This window comes from Urocampus carinirostris, chromosome 9 (genome assembly GCF_059441175.1).
Source record: "Urocampus carinirostris isolate Australia breed hairy pipefish chromosome 9, RoL_Ucar_1.0, whole genome shotgun sequence".
Classification (NCBI taxonomy): Eukaryota; Metazoa; Chordata; class Actinopteri; order Syngnathiformes; family Syngnathidae; genus Urocampus; species Urocampus carinirostris.
In genome coordinates, this window is record NC_142357.1 from 43,593,435 (window position 1) to 43,618,089 (window position 24,655).

Below are 24,655 nucleotides of genomic sequence, written 5' to 3' on the forward strand. Positions count from 1 at the left end.
CTTGACGGAAAGCCAACATTTCCACACGGGGGGCAGATTTAATTTCATTAACAATTTAACTAAGTGTACTCCATCGAAAACGGCCGAATTAGTGTCGTTGTAGTATCAGGGAAGCCTTTGTCTCAAGTCCTTTAGCTCTCTCCTATTGGCCATCTTCTCCCCGCATTATGGCGTGCCGACTCCTCCCATGGGCGTGCCAAGGAAGCCCCCCCTGGGCGTCACGATGTCTGGAATACTCAAAACAACGCCGAGCGTTTCTACGTCATCTTATCAACCTTACGTCCTGTTCCGGCCGTTCCTGTAAACAACATTTTCCACCTTTCCTTTTAAGATTTATTTTTTTTGTTTCTTTCATTTTGGTCTTTTTTTTTCATTTTTCTTTTCATTTTTAATTTTATTTTTGTTTCATTTTTCTTCTTTCTTTTTTCTGTGCTTTTGTTCTTTTTTTGTCTTTTTTCTTTATTTTTTCCCTACCCCCTCCCTGTCTTTCTATGTTTTCTTTCTCTCCCTATCCTTCCGTTTTTTCATTTCCCTTTTTTTGCCTTTCTCAAAATATGTTCTTCTCTATTTTTCCTTTTTCTGACTCTCTTTTCTTCCCTCTTTCGTTTCTTCTTTCTCTCTCTCTTTCTTTTTTCTTTCTTTCTCTCTATCCCTCCCTGTCTTTCTGTGTTTCACTCATGTGTCTCTCTCTTTTTTTTTTCTTTCTCTCCCTATCTTTCCCTCTTTTTCCTTTTCCCCTTTGTCTGCTTTCTCAAAAAATGTTTTTCTCTATTTTTCCTTTTTAACTCTCTCTGTTTTCATCCCTCTTTCTTTTCTTCCTTCTTCCTTTCTCTCTACCCACCCTGTCTTTCTGTGTTTTCCTCATGTGTCTCTTTCTTTTTGTTCTTTTTCTCCTTTCTTTTTTCTGTCCTTTTGTTCTTTTTTCTTCATTCCTCCCTACCCTCTCCCTGTCTTTCTGTGTTTTCTTTCTCTCCCTTTCCCTTTTTTCATTTTCCTTTTTTGCCTTTCTCAAAATATGTTCTTCTCTATTTTTCTTTTTTCTGACTCTTTTCTTCCCTCTTTCGTTTCTTCTTTCTCTCTCTCTTTCTTTTTTCTTTCATTTTTCTTCATTTCTCCCTACCCTCTCCCTGTCTTTCTGTGTTTTCTTTCTCTGCCTATCCTTCCGTTTTTTCATTTCCCTTTTTTTGCCTTTCTCAAAATATGTTCTTCTCTATTTTTCCTTTTTCTGACTCTCTTTTCTTCTCTCTTCCGTTTCTTCTTTCTCTCTCTTTCTTTTTTCTTTCTTTCTCTCTACCCCTCCCTGTCTTTCTGTGTTTCACTCATGTGTCTCTCTTGTTTTTCTTTCTCTCCCTATCTTTCCCTCTTTTTCCTTCTCCCCTTTTTCTGCCATTCTCAAAAAATGTTTTTCTACCATCCTAGCTGGAAAACAGGCTTAAAACACACTTCTATAGCATATGAATAACCTATATTTTATGTTCACAGTATCAGGTGATGGTGTCATAATTGTAATTTGTATTTAATCGTATAAAATCCTTTATAGTCCAATGTATAAAATCCTTCACTAGATATATAGATGGGTAGCTAGCTCGATAGCTCAATGGATGAATGGTCATTGATTTATGACTTTTGTTTTTAGTTTTAAAGATTAGAAATCGGCGAGTTCACCTTGTGGTACGCGACTATTTTAAGACGGCCTACTTTGCCGCCATGTTTTCCAAAAAACTTTCGCAAAAGTCAAAGCTCAAAGTCGAGACTTATTTTTCTCATTTGTTTCTTTTTTCCCCCGAAGCCGCCATATCCAGGCCAGGAGACAAGAGGGCGCTAAATCTCTCTAATCCGAGAATATTGGCCCGTGCCAAAAGAAACACTTGTTCTCGGACTCCTGAGTCGAACTGGCGTATTGTCTTCAAAGTGGATTTGTTGGCCCGCGTGGTCGGACCGTTTTGTCACCGGGCGGTGCCGCGGCCGCTGCTGGCACGATAGCGAGTTTTTTGCCAGCTTTCGCTCTCGAGGGGACCGGCGTGGTCGGACCGTTTTGTCAACGCCCACGCGGTCCCGTCTCGGTTTGTTTGCTAGATTTCAGCCGGCGCGCTTTTTTTGTGCTAGCTGTAACGAGCTAGCGCAGCCCCACACCCCCACGCGCGGCCCCCGCTCGGGCCCCAGGAAAACTCGAGCAGAGTTCACACAAAGGCTTTGTGGGAATTTATGCGGAGTCAAATCCGAGTCACTCCGAACTCTTATACTGTTCCTCAACGGCGGCCATTTTTCTTTTGAGTCCCGGGCAATATTCGGAATGTGCAGAGGGGCGGGGCCAAAAGAGACAAAACCTAATTCGGGACGGGAAAGCAGACGTGTTTGAGATCAAAACGGGTTGTAGCGGGAGAAAAACGGGAGCAAAAAACGGGACAGGCGAAAAGGGCTTGCTGGGTAAAAACGTAGATTCGCAGACGGACCGACCAAAGGGGATTGAGTTTAAAGGCTGACAGGGAGCCAATCTGTCAACAAGCTGCAGCCGGCGCCACATGGCCGGGGCCAATTGGGCGCCATGGCAACCGTGACAAAAAATCATTTATGATCATGAGATGGAACCTCCTGTGTGGAGTTTGCATGTGCTCCCCCTGCTTGCGTGGGTTTCCTCCGGGCACTCCGGTTTCCTCCCACATTAAAAACACGTACATGTCAGTTTAATTTTCCCTAGGTGTGAATAAGCAAGTGAGTTGTCTGTCTCTGTCCCCTGCCCACTGCCCGAAGATAGCTGGGATGGGCTCCAGCACTCCCGTGACCCTAATGTGGATAAGCGGTGCAGATAATAGATGGATGCCTCGTGACATCTTGGAAAAGTTGTACGACAGTGGAGTGGTTAGCGCGTGTGCGGCACAGTTCTGAGGTCATGAGATCAAACCTTGTGTGTGGAGTTTGCATGTTCTCCCCGTGTTTGCGTGGGTTTCCTCCCTCATTAAAAAAACGTGCATGTCAGGTTAATTGGCCGGTCCAAATTGTCCCTAGGTGTGAATGGGCAAGTGAGTTGTCTGTCTCTGTGTCCCCTGCCCACTGCCCAAAGACAGCTGTGATAGGCTCCAGCTATCCCGTGACCCTACTGAAGATAGCCTCGTGTGTGGAGTTTGCATGTTCTCCCCTTGCAGGTTAATTAGCCTGTCCAAATTGAGGAGTAAATGAGCGAGTGACTTGTCTGTCCCTGTGTGCCCTGCAACTGGCTGGCAACCAGTTCAGGGTGTCCCCTGCCCACTGCTGAAGGTAGCTGGGATGGGCTCCAGCACTCCCGTGACCCTACTGTGGATAAGCGGTGCAAATAATGGATGGATGGATAGTAAAATTCGTACGTTAAAAGCATTCGCCAAAGCTTCTGATCTCGCCTGTTAATTAAATCTCAAAATCAACTAAACATATTGTTCCAACAGGTTACTCTTCTCAGAGGATAAATAATATATGACCGTACCTGAGATAATATTGCATTTTGGGAAAAACGATGAATACCTAATGCGCGAAATTCTCGTCACCGCGGCACGTTTCCGAGAAAGCCGTGAAAAAAAAAATGATTATATTTCAAGCGTCTTTCCTTTTCTCGGGCCTCATCAAATTACAAAATAAAAGCATGAGCGTCGGAGCACTCTGTGGAGAAAAAACATCCATACGCCGTGTAATTCGATTCGCTCCGAAACAAGCTGTGGGGGGGGAAATAGGTGAGAATAAATATTGATTTTTTGTTTTCACTTTTCATTCCATAAATTGTAAACGTAGTTTGATGGCAAATCCTTTCAGAATAAAATCTAGAGCCTCATACGTAGGCGTTGAATCTCCAGCACATGATTTTTATTTTGTTTTTTTTTACTTTTGATTCTTTAACTTGAGTTGTAGACACAGTTTGATCGCAAATCCTTTCAGAATAACGTATAGAGCCACATACGTAGGCGTTGAATCTACAGCACATGATTATTTATGTATTTATTTATTTATTTTCACTTTTGATTTGATTTGATTTGATTCCATAAGTTGTAAACGCAGTTTGATGGCAAATCCTTTCACAATAAAATCTAGAGCCTCATACGTAGGCGTTGAATCTCCAGCACATGATTATTTATACATTTTTATTTTTTTCACTTTTGATTCCATAATTTGAGTTGTAAACGCAGTTTGATGGCAAATTCTTTCAGAATAAAATCTAGAGCCGTATACGTAGGCGTTGAATCTCCAGCACATGATTCTTTATTTATTTATATATTTTTTTCAAATCCTTTCAAAATAAAATTTTGAGCCACATACGTAGGCATTGAATCTCCATGACATGTTTCTGTTTTTTTGTTGTTGTTTTTTCTTCACTTTTGATTCCATAACTTGAGTTGTCTACGCAGTTTGATGGCAAATCCTTTCAGAATAAAATCTAGAGCGGTATACGCAGGCGTTGAATCTCCAGCACATGATTATTATTATTTTTTTTTTGGCAAAAGAAATAAATTCATGCTAATCAGGCGTGTTCGGGCAACTCATTTTTATTTGTAAATATTTCCTTTTCTGTCGTATTTGCACCTCAGATTAAAAATGGCCGACGAAGACGGAGGGCCCGACTGCTATTGTTTACTTTTCATTTTCTTCTCGGAATAAATTCCGTCCCGCCCGCCCTCGCTTCATTCCATTTCCGGCGCGCGATTTAAAGTCAACAGTTTTTTTTTTTCACAACGATTCAATTTATGTTTGCGTCCAAATCATAATATTTGCCTGAATATTTGTTGTCACTCGGGAACAAAAACAGAAGCAGAACATGTTATAAACGGATACATTTTTGAGTTTCTTTCCTCTTATATTATTTTCATTTTATCTAATATGATTTAAACACATTTTAAGGTCTTCCACAGTGTTCCATTTTTTTCTTCTCTAGCCACTTGTGTTAGCCACTTATCTGCAGGTTACAGCCTTTAGAACAGTAGTCTTCGACGGTTTTACATATTTCCTTCTCTAGCCACTTGCGTTAGCCACTTATTTGCAGGTTACAGCCTTTAGGACGATAGTCTTCCACGGTTTTCCATATTTCCTTCTCCAGCCACTTGTGTTTGCTACTTATCTGCAGGTTGCAGCCTTTAGGACAATAGTCTTCCACGGTTTTCCATTTTTCCTTCTCTAGCCACTTGTGATTGCCACTTATCTGCAGGTTGCAGCCTTTAGGACAGTAGTCTTCCATGGTCTTCCATCTTTCCTTCTCTAGCCACTTGTGATTGCCACTTATCTGCAGGTTGCAGCCTTAAGGACAATAGTCTTCCACGGTTTTACATATTTCCTTCTCCAGCCACTTGTGTTTGCTACTTATCTGCAGGTTACAGCCTTTAGGACAATAGTCTTCCACGGTTTTCCATTTTTCCTTCTCTAGCCACTTGTGATTGCCACTTATCTGCAGGTTACAGCTTTTAGGACAGTAGTCTTTCACTGTTTTCCATCTTTCCTTCTCTAGCCACTTGTGATTGCCACTTATCTGCAGGTTACAGCCTTTAGTACAATAGTCCTCCATGGTTTTCCATATTTCCTTCTCTAGCCACTTGTGTTAGCCACTTATCTGCAGGTAACAACTCTCAGAACAATAGTCTTCCACTGTTTTTCATCTTTCCTTCTCTAGCCACTTGTGTTTGCTACTTATATGCTGGTTACGGTCTTTAAGACAATAGTCTTCCACGGTTTTCCATTTTTCCTTCTCTAGCCACTTGTGTTAGCTACTTAGCTGCAGGCTCCGGCTCGCTGAAAAGTGGTGTTTTACTTTTTTCCCCCTTTCCTTCTCTAGCCACTTGTGTTTGCTTCTTATCTGCTGGTTACGGTCTTTAAGACAATAGTTTTCCACGGTTTTCCATCTTTCCTTCTCTAGCCACTTGTGTTAGCCACTTCGCTGCAGGCTACAGCTCGCTGAAAAATTGTACTTTACTTTTTTCCACCTTCCTCCTCCAGCCACTTGTGTTTGCTACTTATCTGCAGGTTACAGCCTTTAGTACAATAGTCTTCCACGGTTTTCCATCTTTCCTTCTCTAGCCACTTGTGATTGCCACTTAGCTGCAGGCTACGGGTCATGTGAAAATAGTCTTTCATTGTTTTCCATCTTCCCTTCTCTAGCCACTTGTGTTAGCCACTTATCTGCAGGTTACAGCTCTCAGAGCAATAGTCTTCCACTGTTTTTCTTCTTTCCTTCTCTAGCCACTTGTGTTAGCCACTTAGCTGCAGGCTCCGGTTCTCTGAAAAAAAATTATTTTACTTTTTTCCACCTTCCCTCCTCCAGCCACTTGTGTTTGCTACTTATCTGCAGGTTACAGCCTTTAGTACAATAGTCTTCCACGGTTTTCCATCTTTCCTTCTCTAGCCACTTGTGATTGCCACTTATCTGCAGGTTACAGCCTTTAGTACAATAGTCCTCCATGGTTTTCCATCTTTCCTTCTCTAGCCACTTGTGATTGCCACTTATTTGCAGATTACAGCCTTTAGGACAATAGTCTTCCACGTTTTTCCATCTTTCCTTCTCTAGCCACTTGTGATTGCCACTTAGCGGCAGGCTACAGATAAATAATCGGCCAATAACGGATACGGGGATAGACTCCTGAATTTTGATAGGTCGTATCCATCGGGCTTCCATATTGTGTCAAATGTTTCAATTCTTTATAAGCTACAAGGACCCCTCATGTTGAATTATTACACACTGTCCCTTTAAGTGTTTTTCAGGTAGAATATGACCAAGGTTTTGTTGATTTTCATTTTCTCTGTGGTGGCCCGCAGTTCATTACAAAGGCGAGCAGGCTAATGAGATGGAAAAACTTGGTTCTCCGCAGGGTAAGAGGCGCCACTCTGACTTTTTTTTGTGTCCTTGTAGCGCTCGTGTCGGCTTTTGTCTTTTTGCCTGGAATTTCCCGTTTTGTAAACTAATGTCTTCACGTCACTACACTTGATTCTGCACATTTGGCTAGCGGTACGTCGGGCATTGTCCGAACCCTCGCATTTTTTTTCATTCGCTCAACAACGTTAGCTTTTCTCTGGCCCCCCCCAAGACGATAACTCACGTTTATTTGTCACATCAATTAGCCGCTTCACGCTAACACGCTAACGCGGCCTCCTCAATCTGTAGGGAAAATTTTGTCGGCTAAATTGATCGTCCCGGCTCGGCTCGTTTATTCATTTCTATTTTATGAAGGTGATGTTTACGCGGCAGTAAAAGCCCGACTGCTTTTGTTTTTTTTCTGTTTTTTTTTCCGGGAATCCCCGCTCGGTGTTTCGCTAACGTAGCATGAAATATGGATGCTAAGAGGCTAACGTCGAGTGTGACATCTGTCCGAGCCATTTTGGGGACACGAGGGACACGTTTTGAGCACCTGTTTCTCTTTTCCCGGGACATTTGCTAGGCCTCCCAAGATCTTTTTTTTTTTTTTCTTCTTCTTCTATGGTTTCTGTTTTTTTTTCGTAAATTGTTCGATCTTTTGCCTAACCATTGGATCAAAAAACACAAAGGAAGGGGACATTTATTTAAACTTATGACAAGATGTGATCAGTTAAAAGCCTTTAGGCCAGGGGTGTTAAACAGGTGGCCCGTGGGCCTGATCTGGCCCGCGACACAACACTGAGAGAAGCGCAAGAGGAAAACGAGCTGCAGGTTGAAATATGTCCACTTGATGTTGCCAAAGCCAGGTGCCTCTCACAAACGCTGTCCTTGTATTTATTTTTTTCTCTCTCTTTTTTCTTTCTCTCTCTCTCTCTCTCTCTTTAGCTGCCTTTTTCTCTCACTCTCATTCTCTCTCTCTCTTTCACTGTCTTTCTCTCAGTGTGCTTTTGTACCTCCTTTTGCTCTCTCCTTTTTTTTCTTTTCTCTCTCTTTTCCCTCTGTGTCTCTTGCTTTGCCCTTCTCTCTTTCTCCCCTCGTCTCTTTCTCTCCTTCTTTTTTCTCTCCCTCTCTTTCTATTTCTCTTTGGATTTCTTTAATTATGTCTCTTTCTTTCCACCTCTCTCTTTCTCCCCTTGTCTCTTTCTCTCCTTCTTTTCTATCTTCCTCTCTCTTTCTATTTCTCTTTGGATTTCTTTGATTCCCTCTCTTTCTTTCCACCTTTCTCACTATTTCTCTTTTCATCTCTAGTTTCTTATGTTTTCTCTCTCTCTCTCTCGTCCTCGCTTTTTCTCTCACTCTCCACCTCTCTCTCTTTTACTGTCTTTCTCTCTGTGTGTCTTTGTACCTTCTTTGGCTTGCTCTTCCTTTTTTTCCTTTTCTCTCTTTTCTCTCGCTCTGTCTCTTACTTTGCCTTTGTTTCTTTCTCCCCTTGTCTCTTTCTCTCCTTCTCTTTTCTCTCCCTCTCTCTTTCTATTTCTCTTTGGATTTCTTTAATTATGTCTCTTTCTTTCCACCTCTCTCTTTCTCCCCTTGTCTCTTTCTCTCCTTCTCTTTGATCTCCCTCTCTCTTTCTATTTCTCTTTGGATTTCTTTGATTATCTCTCTTTCTTTCCACCTCTCTCTTTCTCCCCTTGTCTCTTTCTCTCCTTCTCTTTTATCTCCCTCTCTCTTTCTATTTCTCTTTGGATGTCTTTGATTCTCTTTCTTTCCACCTCTCTCACTATTTCTATTTTCATCTCTTTTGTTTCTTATGTTTTCTCTCTCTCTCTCTTCCTCGCCTTTTCTCTCACTCTCCATCTCTCTCTCTCTTTGACTGTCTTTCTCTCTGTGTGTCTTTGTACCTTCTTTTGCTCTCTCCTCCTTTTTTCCTTTTCTCTCTTTTCTCTCGCTCTGTCTCTTGCTTTGCCTTTGTTTCTTTCTCCCCTTGTCTCTTTCTCTCCTTCTCTTTTCTCTCCCTCTCTCTTTCTATTTCTCTTTGGATTTCTTTGATTATCTCTCTTTCTTTCCACCTCTCACACTATTTCTGTTTGCATCTCTTTTGTTACTTATGTTCTCTCTCTCTCTCTCTCTCTCTCTCTTCCGCGCTTTTTCTTTCACTCTCCATCTCTTCTCTCTTTCACTGTCTTTCTCTCTGTGTGTCTTTTTACCTTTGCTCTCTCTTCTTTTTTTCCCTTTTTCTTTTCTCTCTCTCTCTTGCTTTGCCCTTCTGTCTTCCTCCCCTTTTTCTTTCTCTTCTTCTCTTTTCTCTCCCTCTCTTTCTATTTCTCTTTGGATTTCTTTAATTATCTCTCTTTTTTTCCACCTCTCTCATTTTTTCTCTTTGCTCAGGGGAGGCGTTTGTGTCCTACTTTCATGTTTTGTTCAGTTAGAGATAGTTAAGGGCTCAACCTATTCTGTGTCGTCCATCTCTCAAGTTGTATTTAGTGAGAGCTATTCAGTGACCCGAAATACTATGCCTATTCTAACTTTCTTGTTTTTTTCAGTTAGCCAGAGTAAATGTTTAAACATATCTTACAATATCATCTCTCGTGTACTTAGAAGTATGTAATTTCTTAAAATATGCATTTTCTTCTTTCACATTTTTTTTCAGTGAGTCAGTTTTCCAACATATCGTGCCTTGCCTCCTTTCACGTTTTGTTTAGTTAGAGTTGGTGCTCGGACCTGTCATGTCTTCTTTTAGTTTCATGTTTTGTTCAGTTAGAGATAGTTAAGGGCTCAACATAGTCTGTGTCGTCCAACTCTCAAGTTGTATTTAGTAAGAGCTATTCAGTGTCCTAAAATATTCTGCCTATTCTAACTTTCTTGTTTTCTTCAGTTAGCCAGAGTGTTTGAACATACCTTACAATATTGTCTTTCATGTTGTACTCCGTTAGAAGTATCTAATGTCGTAAAATATGCGTTTTCTTTCGCGTTTTATTTTCAATGAGTCACTTTTCCAACATATCATGCATTGCCTCCTTTCACGTTTTTTTTCAGTTAGAGCTGGTGCTCCGACCTGTCATGTCTTCTTTTAGTTTCATGTTTTGTTCAGTTAGAGATATTTAAAGGCTCAACATATCATGTGTCGTCTATCTCTCAAGTTGTATTTAGTGGGAGCTATTCAGTGTCCCGAAATATTCTGCCTATTCTAACTTTCTTGTTTTCTTCAGTTAGCCAGAGTGTTTGAACATACCTTACAATATTGTCTTTCATGTTGTACTCCGTTAGAAGTATCTAATGTCGTAAAATATGCGTTTTCTTTCGCGTTTTATTTTCAATGAGTCACTTTTCCAACATATCATGCATTGCCTCCTTTCACGTTTTTTTTCAGTTAGAGCTGGTGCTCCGACCTGTCATGTCTTCTTTTAGTTTCATGTTTTGTTCAGTTAGAGATATTTAAAGGCTCAACATATCATGTGTCGTCTATCTCTCAAGTTGTATTTAGTGGGAGCTATTCAGTGTCCCGAAATATTCTGACTATTCTAACTTTCTTGTTTTTTTCAGTTAGCCAGAGTAAGCGTTTGAACGGATCTTACAATATCGTCTCTTATGTTGGACTGTGTTTTCTTCGTTCACATTTTTTTCCAATGAGTCAGTTTTCCAACATATCGTGCCTTGCCTCCTTTCACATTTCGTTTAGTTAGTGCTCGGACCTGTCATGTCTTCTCATACTTTCATGTTTTGTTCATTCGGAGTTAGGTTTACGACTTATACCGCCTTGTTTTACTTTCGCAATGTGTTTCGGCATACTCAGCGTTGTCCTCTTTCATGTTTTTTCCTGTTCGAGTGTGTATTCCAAGTGTGTATTCTGTTCCGGTAGTCGGGTTGTGCAACGTATTCCTTTCTTGTTTCTGTTCGTTTGATGAGTGTTCCGACGTACTGCTTCGTGTTTCTTTCGTGATTTTTTTAGTGAGTTGGTGTGGCATATCATGCAATTTCTTTCTTACAGGTCTTTGTTTGAATAGTCAATAGTTAATTAGTTAATATTCTAGCATATCCTGCATTTCTTCACTTTCATGTTTTGTTCAGTTAGTTAGCTAGTGTTCCTGCATATCCTTGATTTCTTTCTTTCATGTTTTTGGTTAAGGTAGAGTTAATACATGTTCTGTCATATCTTGTTGATGTCTCATTCTCGTGTATTAGTTTAGTCAGAGTTGGTCAGTCAAGGTTGCTCGGTCTTCCTGCCATGGCTTTCTTTCATGTTAGTGCTCGGAAATATCTTTGTCTTTCTTTCGTGGTTTTGTGCAGTTCATTTTCCTGCATGTCCCGCCGTGTCTTACTTTCTTATTTTCGTTGCATTTTCTCTTCTGTCCGAGCTGGTAGGTGTCAGGAAAAACATGTTGTTTTATCCACACAAATGTATCCTCAGCCTTTCATGTTCATCTATCTATCCTTTTCATCCATCTATCCATCTATATATCTAGACATCCAACTATATATCTTGACATCTATCTAGACATATTTTTAGACATCTATATATCCATCTAGACATCTATCTAGACATCTATCTAACTATCTAGACATTATCTAGACATCTATCCAGACATCTAGATATCTATCTAGACATCTAGACATCTATCTTGACATCTATATATCCATCTAGACATCTATCTATCTAACTATCTATCTATCTATCTATCTATCTATCTATCTATTTAACTAGACATCAAGACATCTATCTTTCTATCTGGACATCTATCTATCTCTCTATCTATCTATTTTTTTAACTAGACATCTAGACATCTATCTATTTATCTAGACATATATCTATCTATCTAGACATCTAAATATATCTAGAAAATCTATCTATCTATCTATCTATCTATCTATCTATCTATCTATCTCTGTTTCTATCTCTGTTTCTATCTATCTATCTCTGTTTCTATCTCTGTTTCTATCTCTGTTTCTATCTCTGTTTCTATCTCTGTTTCTATCTCTATATCTATCTATCTCTGTTTCTATCTCTTTCTCTATCGATCTATCTATACATCTATCTATCTATCTAGACATCTATCTATCTATCTATTTAACTATACATCTAGACATCTATCTATTTAACTATACATCTAGACCTCTAAGGGCAGCACGGCGGCGCAGTGGTTAGCGCTTGTGCGGCACAGTTCATGTCATGGGAACCTGTCATGGGTTCAAATCCAGCTCCAGACTTCCTGTGCGGAGTTTGTATGTTCTCCCCGTGCTTGCGTGGGTTTCCTCCGGGCACTCCGGTTTCCTCCCACATTCCAAAAACATGCATGTCAGGTGAATTGGCCGGTCCAAATTGTCCCTAGGTGTGATTGAGCGAGTGAGTTGTCTGTCCCCGTGTGCCCTGCGATTGGCCGGCAACCAGTTCAGGGTGTCTACTGCCCGATGATTGCTGGGATGGGCTCCAGCACCGCGACCCTACTGAGGATAAGCGGTGTAGCTAATGAGATGAGATGAGATCTAGACATCTATTTATTTAACTAGAAATCTAGACATCTATATTTCCATCTATATATCCATATCTATCTAGACATCTATCTATCTAGACATCTATCTATCTATCTATCTTCCATGTTTTGTTGAGATCGAGTTCAACACGATGTAGCAGAGACGCATCGCAGTAGCTTCAATGTCTTTAAAATCAAAAGATAATAATAAACTTTCTTGTTCTGTTCCTGCACACTATATGATACCAATCTCTTTTCCGGTTTCTTGCTTCTCGAACGTGTCACTAAGGTCGGATTAAGACGCGACCTATTTTTTCTTTTTTTTTTTCCCGGCACGGATGGTGATTATGCAAATAATTAGCATGTTTGCATAATGGCTAGCCGTGGGCGGGCCCATCTGTTGTTGGCGTGCCGACACGTTTCCTTAATGGGCTTTCCTGGTACGCTGCCCCTTTCCTATGTTAACAATCACGGTTTAAGCCGAAAAGCACGGCGGCATATGTTTTGGGGGGAATTTCCGCGCAAAGAAGGATGAGGACGCAAAACAAAACAAAACAAAAGCTTGTCGAAATCTCGGATGAGAGTTCCGATATTTCCTAAAGTGCTTCACGTGAGACCGAAGACTTTTCTGATAATGTGTTTTTCTCCTTCTTTTAGAATTCCATCCAATCGCCGGAGAGGTCTTTTAACGCGTCCCCGCCCCTTTGTCCTTATAAGGTAAGCTCCGCCTTTATTTTACAGATGTTGATTTAAAAAAAAAAAAACTTTGGGGTGGCAGGAGAACAATAATAACAATACAAAGAGACTTAAAACTAGACGAGAACAGGGTGCCGTCACAGTCTTGTTCCACGGACAGACTGAGGAGATGATTTCTTCCTCATGCCATGAGGTTCTTGAAATCCACCCGGGGGAGTAAAAGCCCACATTAAACCCCACATTTGCATATTTACCTTATTTTGATGACAGTGTGTATTTTATGTAGCGCTATTTAAATAATCTATAGCAACACGTTATATTGGGTATTTCTGTATTCTATTTCTTTTATTTTATTATTTCATTTTTCAAACAAGAATACTGCTGGAAGAGTTAATTTCTCTACAAGGATGAATAATCTATCTATCTATCTATCTAGACATCTATCTCTCTAGACATCTATCTATCTCTCTATCTATCTATCTAGACATCTAGACATCTATCTCTCTAGACATCTATCTATCTCTCTATCTATCTAGACATCTAGACATCTATCTAGACATCTATCTAGACATCCATCTATCTAGACATCTATCTGTCTATCTATCTATCTAGACATCTATCTGTCTCTCTATCTATCTAGACATCTATCTATCTATATCTAGACATCTCTATCCATCTATCTAGACATATCTATCTAACTAGACATCTCTATCTATCTATCTATCTATCTAGACATCTATCTAGACATCTATCTATCTAGACATCTATCTATCTAGACATCTATCTATCTATCTAGACATCTATTTAGACATCTAGACATCTATCTATGTAGACATCTATCCATCTCTCTATCTCTCTATTTCTCTATCCATGTCAGTATCTATCTATATATCTATCCATCTATCTATCTAGATATCTATCTATCTATCTATCTATCTAGATATCTATCTATCCATCTAGACATCTATCTATCTATCCAGACATCTATCTAGACATCTATCCCACTAGCCACCTATCTATCTAGATAGATATCTAGACATCGATCTAGGCATCTATCTATTTAGACATCTATCTATCTACTTTTAGCGTTGCTAAGTACATTTCTCCAAATGATAATTCATGTTTTTATTTTTGACAATAGGCACTCACTGCTGCCACCTATAGTGATGGAAGTGCAATCACACAAAAAATGGTGTCCTTATTCCCAAAAAAGCCCACAATAATGGCGACTTGTTCCCGTGTAATAGATAGATAGATAGATAGATAGATAGATAGATAGATAGATAGATAGATAGATAGATACTTTGTTCATCCCCGAAGGGAAATTCACATTTCCAGCAGCATCCCTGAGCTGAGAACAATCCGAAAGGTGAATCATTTCCCCTTGAAACTGGAAAGTAGGTCACGCAAAACTTTGTTTGGCAAAAATGTTCTCGACGCGTGATTGGCCGCAGCAAGTGTCAAATGTATTCGACGATAATGAAAGCGATCCATGCAGAGTTAAAAGTCTTTCCACTCGATGGCGTCACCCGACGTGATAATGTGTTAGGGCGTCAAATTCGCACCGTCTCGCTTCGCGCCGTCTCCGACTCTGTCCATTTTCACCTCCCGAAAAAAAGAAAAACTCAATGATGAGGATTTCTGGACTATAAGGCACACCTGTATATAAGCCGCAACCCATCGATTCAATCTACATTCTCTACTGTATTGCTACAAGAACAAAACAACGCACATTTCAGCTCTATGTAAAACAAAATAATAATAAACAAAAAAAAATGATTTTGTTTTAAACAATAAGGCGTACCTGTATATAAGCCTCAGCGAGTAGTATTAAAAAGAAAACTCAAAAAACAGAACAATACACTGTGAAGACCAGAACGGAGACAGGACGTTTCTCACAAGTCTTATTGGAAGAAAGAGAACGGGTTGCGCCCCGGGCACGGATAAAAACGGGTCAGTACAGGAGACAGGAGAGCAAAAACGTGGTCGGGGTCGGAAGCGAGTCGTAAGCCAGAATAGGAGAGAAGACGTGGTCGGGAACAAAAAGAGGTCGAAAGCCCAGGACGGGAGAGTCGATGTGGTCAGGATTAAAAACAGGTCGAAACCGGGGAAGAGACGGGAGCTAAAACGGGACAGGTAGGAGTCAGGGTCGATAAAGGCTTCCCTAGTGTAAACTGAGGTTCGCAGATGGACTGACAAAAGGGGACAGACAGGACTGGATATAAATACTGATCGGGGGCCAAAAGAACGGGCACAGCTGAGTCACATGACATATGCACAAGTTGTAGTGGACTACATACAGTATATAGACATTGAAACATTTGATGTTTAGATCCCTTTAAGAATTTTTAATATGTCAAATTTAAAAAAAAACATCATTTTAATTCTCTATTAATCCTCAATTTCAAACTTACATCAAACAAAATTCCTCAAAGAGAAACTGCTTTTAAAACTAGTCATGTACAAATATGTGATTGGTTATGGTATTGACAATTCGCTGCCTTCTTCATATTTTTTCGATCCTTGCCAGCTCTGTTTCCATGGTTATCAAGGTTTGCTTCTTCTTTTAGCATCACTGCCAGCCTTGGGACCCGGAACCAATACACAACTAAAAAGTACAGTCATGTAGCCCTGATATTTCATCATGGGCATATTCCTTAGCGAGGGTAGCGAGTTGGGTGCCTTCTTCGTATTTATTGATAATCCTATACTTTGATTCCATGGTTAAATTATTTTTGTCTTTCCCTTTAGCATCACTGACATTTTTAAACCTTCAGCAAATAAATATAGTATTAAAAATAAGATCGTACGGCTGATGTTATGTTACGGCCATACGATTTGTATGCCTTCTTCGCATTTATTAATGATCCAAACTTTGTTTCCATGGTTAGCATATGTTCGCCTTTTCCCTTTAGTTTCACTGCAAGCAAATAAATACGGTACTCAAAACAAGATATTGTATTGCCGATGTTACTTTAAGGCCATTTTGATGGGAGCAATTTGTGGGCCTTCTTCATTTTTTTTGACCATAGCAAGCCTTACGTCCATGGTTATCATGTTTTGTTTCTATGTTTATCATCACATCAAATTCAAGTTTGTCACACACGATTGTGACCTGAATGAATAGAGAGCAAGGCATTGTGGGAGATGGATAGCATATCCGCGTTTTCATTAAGCTGTGCCGGCAGCCAATAGCAGACCAGCATTGTATATGACGTCGACCAATAGTAGACAGGCATAACTCGTCGTACGCACCCACACGCAGTTCAATGATGTCGTAGAGTAAGGAAAATGCCGTACTCTAGAGCAGGAGTCGGCAACCTATAACACGCGTGCCAGCAGTGGCACACACACGCGTGATAAATGAACAAATCATGACAGCTCCACGAGCAAAAACATCTCGTTCTTTCCAGCCAGCGTGGACAGACGAACGAGGCTTTGTGCAAAAAATGACCGTGCTGTTTTGTGCATTATGCCCCGAGAGGGTTGTACCTCGCACAGTATTGTGGAAACAGCCCGAGCAATTTTCCCCACAATACTTGAAAAACAAGGTACAATGGAGTCTTGGCGTGGGAGGGAGAGTTCGTTTATTGAACTTTGTCAACAGAAATCTCTCTGTCTTCAGAGACAATTGGCTTTTTATATCCTAATACAACATTCTCGCATTACTTTCACCCGTCCCCCTTGCACGTGTACATGCACGCCACCAGACAGGATGTTTTGTAATCTTTATGTTACTTCCAAGAATTGTTTGGGGTCGGCTCGACCTGGCAAAGAAGATTTGGCAAAAAAGAAGCCATTCTTTTGGCGGCCCAAGGCGATCGTTAATAACATTCTCTGACATTTGCACTTGGGATAAACAAACTGGAATTTCCCCTCTTAGTATCCTAATGCATTCCTTATGCAGGCCAACTCCACAACAACAGCAAGTGTTAAACATCATTACGAGACGAAACATGAATTCAAGGCGTAGACATTAAAACAAACAGACCCTAAAAACCTTTCTCACCTCTAAAAACACCAACACCACTGAAGCAAGCTATCACATTGCTCACTGCGTAGCAAAGCACAGGTAGCAAAGTACATTTAGGGCCTACAAACGTCATCTGTTTCTTTCTTTCACAAGATTTCCATTTATTTTATTCCTGGTATCTTTTGTCGCATAATATTAACATTTTGGGGGGCTTATTTACTCGATACAGAACTGTATTTATTTACATTTTTTAGTGGAAATACAATGTTGGCAACAATATTAACTTGATATCATTGGAAATTATTTGAATGCAACACAAACTTTGTCTTTTTTTTCCGTGTTTTTTTCTACTTTTTTTAAAATTCCTTTTTAAAAAAATCTCATTGTGTTTATATTTTCCCAGCTGTTACTTTTTTCTTGTTTTTGTGTTCTCTATTACTTTTTTCCCTTTATTTGCTTCTTTCATTTCTCCTGACTTTTTTTCTGAATTTTTCCTGCTCTTTTTTTCTCTTTTTCTCTCCTTTTATTTCGTTTTTTTCACCGCTTTTCACTACTTTTTCATTTTGGTATTTTTTTCTTTTTTGTTCCCTTTCCTTTAAGTCATTTTGTGCACAATTTTACATAATATTTGGTCGTGTAGGGATTAAAGAAGCAAAAACAACCTGAAGAGCTGTTTGGGACCTGAAAGAGCCTGTTCTTTTTAGTGAGCCGAGCCGAAGAAGCCGGTTCTCGAAAAACTCTGACTTTACTCAACTTCGTTCGACTTCGACTTCAAAATACCGCATTTTGAACACAGCGTCAGGGGAACCCGTGTATTTCTTCCTTCATGCACTGTAACTTTGACTTAATTGGCTTCTTATTTAGAAATTTCGAGCCCTGATTTTTGTGAGCTGGCTAGATTTTCTCCTGGGTAGTGCGCAATTGCGCACACACGCAGCTTAGAGGGAACATTGATCGTAAAGTAGAGTTATCGGAAAAAAAACAGGCTTTGAGAATTCTGGATTTGGTTATCAAGGCAGCAATATCACATCCATTCGCTATAATGTCCGGGTAATAAAACGACGACGTTCTCTAAATGTTCCTATTAACTGGATTCCGTGCACAGAATGGCGATCTCTTTTGCATCGCAGCAGCAAGAAGATCATTTCCCCTCGCTCGTCATCTCACATTAGTCTCGGCCATCTTCCTAAAACGTGCCGCCATGGCGACAGGCGGGCAGGGGTCATTTAAGGGGGGGTGGCAGAAAATGACGGGGTATGATTCTCATTTGAATGGAATAGATTTCTTTTTTTTTTTTTTTGGCGGTCTTGAACAGCCCTCGGTGGAGATAGGGTAATGACGAGAGAGCTTTTAAAAACGTGGAGCTCTGTGATTATATTAAGAGAGTGGGAGGCAAGGATTGGGGGGGCATAGCGGCTAAAAGGAAGGGGGGAGTATAATTGCTTCTTGACACGTTGGCCAAATTCTGCAGTGCCAAGATGATTAAGGGTTGCTTGAGTGAGTGGGTGGCCATGACGGATCTCACTAGCTATGTAGCTAGCTCGCTATCTAGCTAGGTAACTGCTTCATTTGGCTAACTGGTTTGGGCCCAAAACAAACCCCATATTTTGTATTTGCCAGGACTCTGGAGGAGGAGAGGAGATTTATAATAACACAATAAAGCCTGTCTTTTGTCACATATTGTAAGTTCTAGCCCGCTATCTAGCTAACAAGTGGCTAGGTAACTGCTTCATTTGGCTAACTGGTTTGGGCCCAAAACAAACCCCATATTTTGTATTTGTGAGGACTCTGGAGGAGGAGAGGAGATTTATAATAACACAATAAAGCCTGTCTTTTGTCACATATTGTAAGTTCTAGCCCGCTATCTAGCTAACAAGTGGCTAGGTAACTGCTTCATTTGGCTAACTGGTTTGGGCCCAAAACAAACCCCATATTTTGTATTTGTGAGGACTCTGGAGGAGGAGAGGAGATTTATAATAACACAATAAAGCCTGTCTTTTGTCACATATTGTAAGTTCTAGCCCGCTATCTAGTTAACGAGTGGCTAGGTAACTGCTTCATTTGGCGAGCTAGTTTGGGCCCAAAACAAACCCCATATTTTGGATATGTGAGGACTCTGGAGGAGGAGAGGGGATTTATAATAGCACATTAAAGCCTGTCTTTCGTAACATATTGTTAGTTCTAGCCTGCTATCTAGCTAACAAGTGGCTAGGTAACTGCTTCATTTGGCTAGCTGGGTATTGAGTAACTTGATTTGCAGGACTGAGCTCAAAGCAAACCTTATATTTTGTATTTGTGAGGACTCTGGAGGAAGAGTGGATATTTATTATAACGCATTAAAGCCTGTCTTTCGTAACATATTGTAAGTTCTAGCCCCCTATCTAGCTAACAAGTGGCTAGGTAACTGCTTCATTTGGCTAGCTGGTTATTGAGTCACTTGATTTGAAGGACCGGGCCCAAAACAAACCCCATATTTTGTATTTGTGAGGACTCTGGAGGAGGAGAGGAGATTTATAATAACACATTAAAGCCTGTCTTTCGTCACATATTGTGGGTTCTAGCCTGCTATCTAGATAACAAGTGGCTAGGTAACTGCTTCATTTGGCTAGCTGGTTTGGGCCCAAAACAAACCCCATATTTTGTATTTGTGAGGACTCTGGAGGAGGAGAGGAGATTTATAATGACACATTAAAGCCTGTCTTTCGTAACATATTGTAAGTTCTAGCCCGCTATCTAGCTAACAAGTGGCTAGGTAACTGCTTCGTTCGGCTAGCTTGATTGGGCCCAAAACAAACCCCATATTTTGTATTTGCCAGGACTCTGGAGGAGGAGAGGAGATTTATAATAACACATTAAAGCCTGTCTTTCGTCACATATTGTAAGTTCTAGCCCGCTATCTAGCTAACAAGTGGCTAGGTAACTGCTTCGTTCGGCTAGCTTGATTGGGCCCAAAACAAACCCCATATTTTGTATTTGTGAGGACTCTGGAGGAGGAGAGGAGATTTATAATAACACATTAAAGCCTGTCTTTCGTCACATATTGTAAGTTTTAGCCCGCTATCTAGCTAACAAGTGGCTAGGTAACTGCTTCATTTGTCTAGCTGGTTTGGGCCCAAAACAAACCCCATATTTTGGATTTGTGAGTACTCTGAAGGAGGAGAGGAGGTTTATAATAACGCATTAAAGCCTGTCTTTTGTTACATATTGTAAGTTCTAGCCCGCTATCTAGCTAACAAGTGGCTAGGTAACTGCTTCATTTGGCAAGCTGGTTTGGGCCCAAAACAAACCCCATATTTTGGATTTGCCAGGACTCTGGAGGAGGAGAGGAGATTTATAATAACACAATAAAGCCTGTCTTTTGTCACTTATTGTAAGTTCTAGCCCGTTATCTAGCTAACAAGTGGCTAGGTAACTGCTTCATTTGGCGAGCTGGTTTGGGCCCAAAACAAACCCCATATTTTGTATTTGCCAGGACTCTGGAGGAGGAGGAGATTTATAATAACACAATAAAGCCTGTCTTTTGTCACATATTGTAAGTTCTAGCCCGCTATCTAGCTAACAAGTGGCTAGGTAACTGCTTCATTTGGCGAGCTGGTTTGGGCCCAAAACAAACCCCATATTTTGTATTTGCCAGGACTCTGGAGGAGGAGAGGAGATTTATAATAACACAATAAAGCCTGTCTTTTGTCACATATTGTAAGTTCTAGCCCGCTATCTAGCTAACAAGTGGCTAGGTAACTGCTTCATTTGGCGAGCTGGTTTGGGCCCAAAACAAACCCCATATTTTGTATTTGCCAGGACTCTGGAGGAGGAGAGGAGATTTATAATAACACAATAAAGCCTGTCTTTTGTCACATATTGTAAGTTCTAGCCCGCTATCTAGTTAACGAGTGGCTAGGTAACTGCTTCATTTGGCGAGCTAGTTTGGGCCCAAAACAAACCCCATATTTTGGATATGTGAGGACTCTGGAGGAGGAGAGGGGATTTATAATAGCACATTAAAGCCTGTCTTTCGTAACATATTGTTAGTTCTAGCCTGCTATCTAGCTAACAAGTGGCTAGGTAACTGCTTCATTTGGCTAGCTGGGTATTGAGTAACTTGATTTGCAGGACTGAGCTCAAAGCAAACCTTATATTTTGTATTTGTGAGGACTCTGGAGGAAGAGTGGATATTTATTATAACGCATTAAAGCCTGTCTTTCGTAACATATTGTAAGTTCTAGCCCCCTATCTAGCTAACAAGTGGCTAGGTAACTGCTTCATTTGGCTAGCTGGTTATTGAGTCACTTGATTTGAAGGACCGGGCCCAAAACAAACCCCATATTTTGTATTTGTGAGGACTCTGGAGGAGGAGAGGAGATTTATAATAACACATTAAAGCCTGTCTTTCGTCACATATTGTGGGTTCTAGCCTGCTATCTAGATAACAAGTGGCTAGGTAACTGCTTCATTTGGCTAGCTGGTTTGGGCCCAAAACAAACCCCATATTTTGTATTTGTGAGGACTCTGGAGGAGGAGAGGAGATTTATAATGACACATTAAAGCCTGTCTTTCGTAACATATTGTAAGTTCTAGCCCGCTATCTAGCTAACAAGTGGCTAGGTAACTGCTTCGTTCGGCTAGCTTGATTGGGCCCAAAACAAACCCCATATTTTGTATTTGCCAGGACTCTGGAGGAGGAGAGGAGATTTATAATAACACATTAAAGCCTGTCTTTCGTCACATATTGTAAGTTCTAGCCCGCTATCTAGCTAACAAGTGGCTAGGTAACTGCTTCGTTCGGCTAGCTTGATTGGGCCCAAAACAAACCCCATATTTTGTATTTGTGAGGACTCTGGAGGAGGAGAGGAGATTTATAATAACACATTAAAGCCTGTCTTTCGTCACATATTGTAAGTTTTAGCCCGCTATCTAGCTAACAAGTGGCTAGGTAACTGCTTCATTTGTCTAGCTGGTTTGGGCCCAAAACAAACCCCATATTTTGGATTTGTGAGGACTCTGGAGGAGGAGAGGAGATTTATAATAACACAATAAAGCCTGTCTTTTGTCACATATTGTAAGTTCTAGCCCGCTATCTAGCTAACAAGTGGCTAGGTAACTGCTTCATTTGGCGAGCTGGTTTGGGCCCAAAACAAACCCCATATTTTGTATTTGCCAGGACTCTGGAGGAGGAGGAGATTTATAATAACACAATAAAGCCTGTCTTTTGTCACATATTGTAAGTTCTAGCCCGCTATCTAGCTAACAAGTGGCTAGGTAACTGCTTCATTTGGCGAGCTGGTTTGGGCCCAAAACAAACCCCATATTTTGTATTTGCCAGGACTCTGGAGGAGGAGAGGAGATTTATAATAACACAATAAAGCCTGTCTTTTGTCACATATTGTAAGTTCTAGCCCGCTATCTAGCTAACAAGTGGCTAGGTAACTGCTTCATTTGGCGAGCTGGTTTGGGCCCAAAACAAACCCCATATTTTGTATTTGCCAGGACTCTGGAGGAGGAGAGGAGATTTATAATAACACAATAAAGCCTGTCTTTTGTCACATATTGTAAGTTCTAGCCCGCCTCTAGCTAACAAGTGGCTAGGTAACTGCTTCATTTGGCTAGCTGGTTTGGGCCCAAAATAAACCCCATATTTTGTATTTGCCAGGACTCTGGAGGAGGAGAGGAGATTTATAATAACACAATAAAGCCTGTCTTTTGTCACATATTGTAAGTTCTAGCCCACTATCTAGCTAACAAGTGGCTAGGTAACTGCTTCATTTGGCTAGCTGGTTTGGGCCCAAAACAAACCCCATATTTTGGATTTGTGAGGACTCTGGAGGAGGAGAGGAGATTTATAATGACACATTAAAGCCTGTCTTTCGTAACATATTGTAAGTTCTAGCCCGCTATCTAGCTAACAAGTGGCTAGGTAACTGCTTCATTTGGCTAACTGGTTTGGGCCCAAAACAAACCCCATATTTTGTATTTGCCAGGACTCTGGAGGAGGAGAGGAGATTTATAATAACACAATAAAGCCTGTCTTTTGTCACATATTGTAAGTTCTAGCCCGCCTCTAGCTAACAAGTGGCTAGGTAACTGCTTCATTTGGCTAGCTGGTTTGGGCCCAAAATAAACCCCATATTTTGGATTTGTGAGGACTCTGGAGGAGGAGAGGAGATTTATAATAACACAATAAAGCCTGTCTTTTGTCACATATTGTAAGTTCTAGCCCACTATCTAGCTAACAAGTGGCTAGGTAACTGCTTCATTTGGCTAGCTGGTTTGGGCCTAAAACAAACCCCATATTTTGGATTTGTGAGGACTCTGGAGGAGGAGAGGAGATTTATAATGACACATTAAAGCCTGTCTTTCGTAACATATTGTAAGTTCTAGCCCGCTATCTAGCTAACAAGTGGCTAGGTAACTGCTTCATTTGGCGAGCTGGTTTGGGCCCAAAACAAACCCCATATTTTGTATTTGCCAGGACTCTGGAGGAGGAGAGGAGATTTATAATAACACAATAAAGCCTGTCTTTTGTCACATATTGTAAGTTCTAGCCCGCCTCTAGCTAACAAGTGGCTAGGTAACTGCTTCATTTGGCTAGCTGGTTTGGGCCCAAAATAAACCCCATATTTTGGATTTGTGAGGACTCTGGAGGAGGAGAGGAGATTTATAATAACACAATAAAGCCTGTCTTTTGTCACATATTGTAAGTTCTAGCCCACTATCTAGCTAACAAGTGGCTAGGTAACTGCTTCATTTGGCTAGCTGGTTTGGGCCTAAAACAAACCCCATATTTTGGATTTGTGAGGACTCTGGAGGAGGAGAGGAGATTTATAATGACACATTAAAGCCTGTCTTTCGTAACATATTGTAAGTTCTAGCCCGCTATCTAGCTAACAAGTGGCTAGGTAACTGCTTCATTTGGCGAGCTGGTTTGGGCCCAAAACAAACCCCATATTTTGTATTTGCCAGGACTCTGGAGGAGGAGAGGAGATTTATAATAACACAATAAAGCCTGTCTTTTGTCACATATTGTAAGTTCTAGCCCGCCTCTAGCTAACAAGTGGCTAGGTAACTGCTTCATTTGGCTAGCTGGTTTGGGCCCAAAATAAACCCCATATTTTGGATTTGTGAGGACTCTGGAGGAGGAGAGGAGATTTATAATAACACAATAAAGCCTGTCTTTTGTCACATATTGTAAGTTCTAGCCCACTATCTAGCTAACAAGTGGCTAGGTAACTGCTTCATTTGGCTAGCTGGTTTGGGCCTAAAACAAACCCCATATTTTGGATTTGTGAGGACTCTGGAGGAGGAGAGGAGATTTATAATAACACAATAAAGCCTGTCTTTTGTCACATATTGTAAGTTCTAGCCCGCTATCTAGTTAACGAGTGGCTAGGTAACTGCTTCATTTGGCGAGCTAGTTTGGGCCCAAAACAAACCCCATATTTTGGATATGTGAGGACTCTGGAGGAGGAGAGGGGATTTATAATAGCACATTAAAGCCTGTCTTTCGTAACATATTGTTAGTTCTAGCCTGCTATCTAGCTAACAAGTGGCTAGGTAACTGCTTCATTTGGCTAGCTGGGTATTGAGTAACTTGATTTGCAGGACTGAGCTCAAAGCAAACCTTATATTTTGTATTTGTGAGGACTCTGGAGGAAGAGTGGATATTTATTATAACGCATTAAAGCCTGTCTTTCGTAACATATTGTAAGTTCTAGCCCCCTATCT

The 24,655-nt window shown here is 40.7% G+C and overlaps 1 protein-coding gene across 1 annotated transcript in view; it reads left to right on the forward strand.

Moving 5' to 3' along the window:
- Window positions 1-24,655, forward strand: part of pcdh11 (protocadherin 11) — a 341,850-nt gene that overhangs the window by 166,565 nt on the left and 150,630 nt on the right. The window contains exon 4 of the mRNA XM_088343958.1: window positions 12,925-12,984. Coding sequence (XP_088200084.1) covers window positions 12,925-12,984 — 60 coding nt within the window. The remainder of the gene's footprint in view (window positions 1-12,924; window positions 12,985-24,655) is intronic.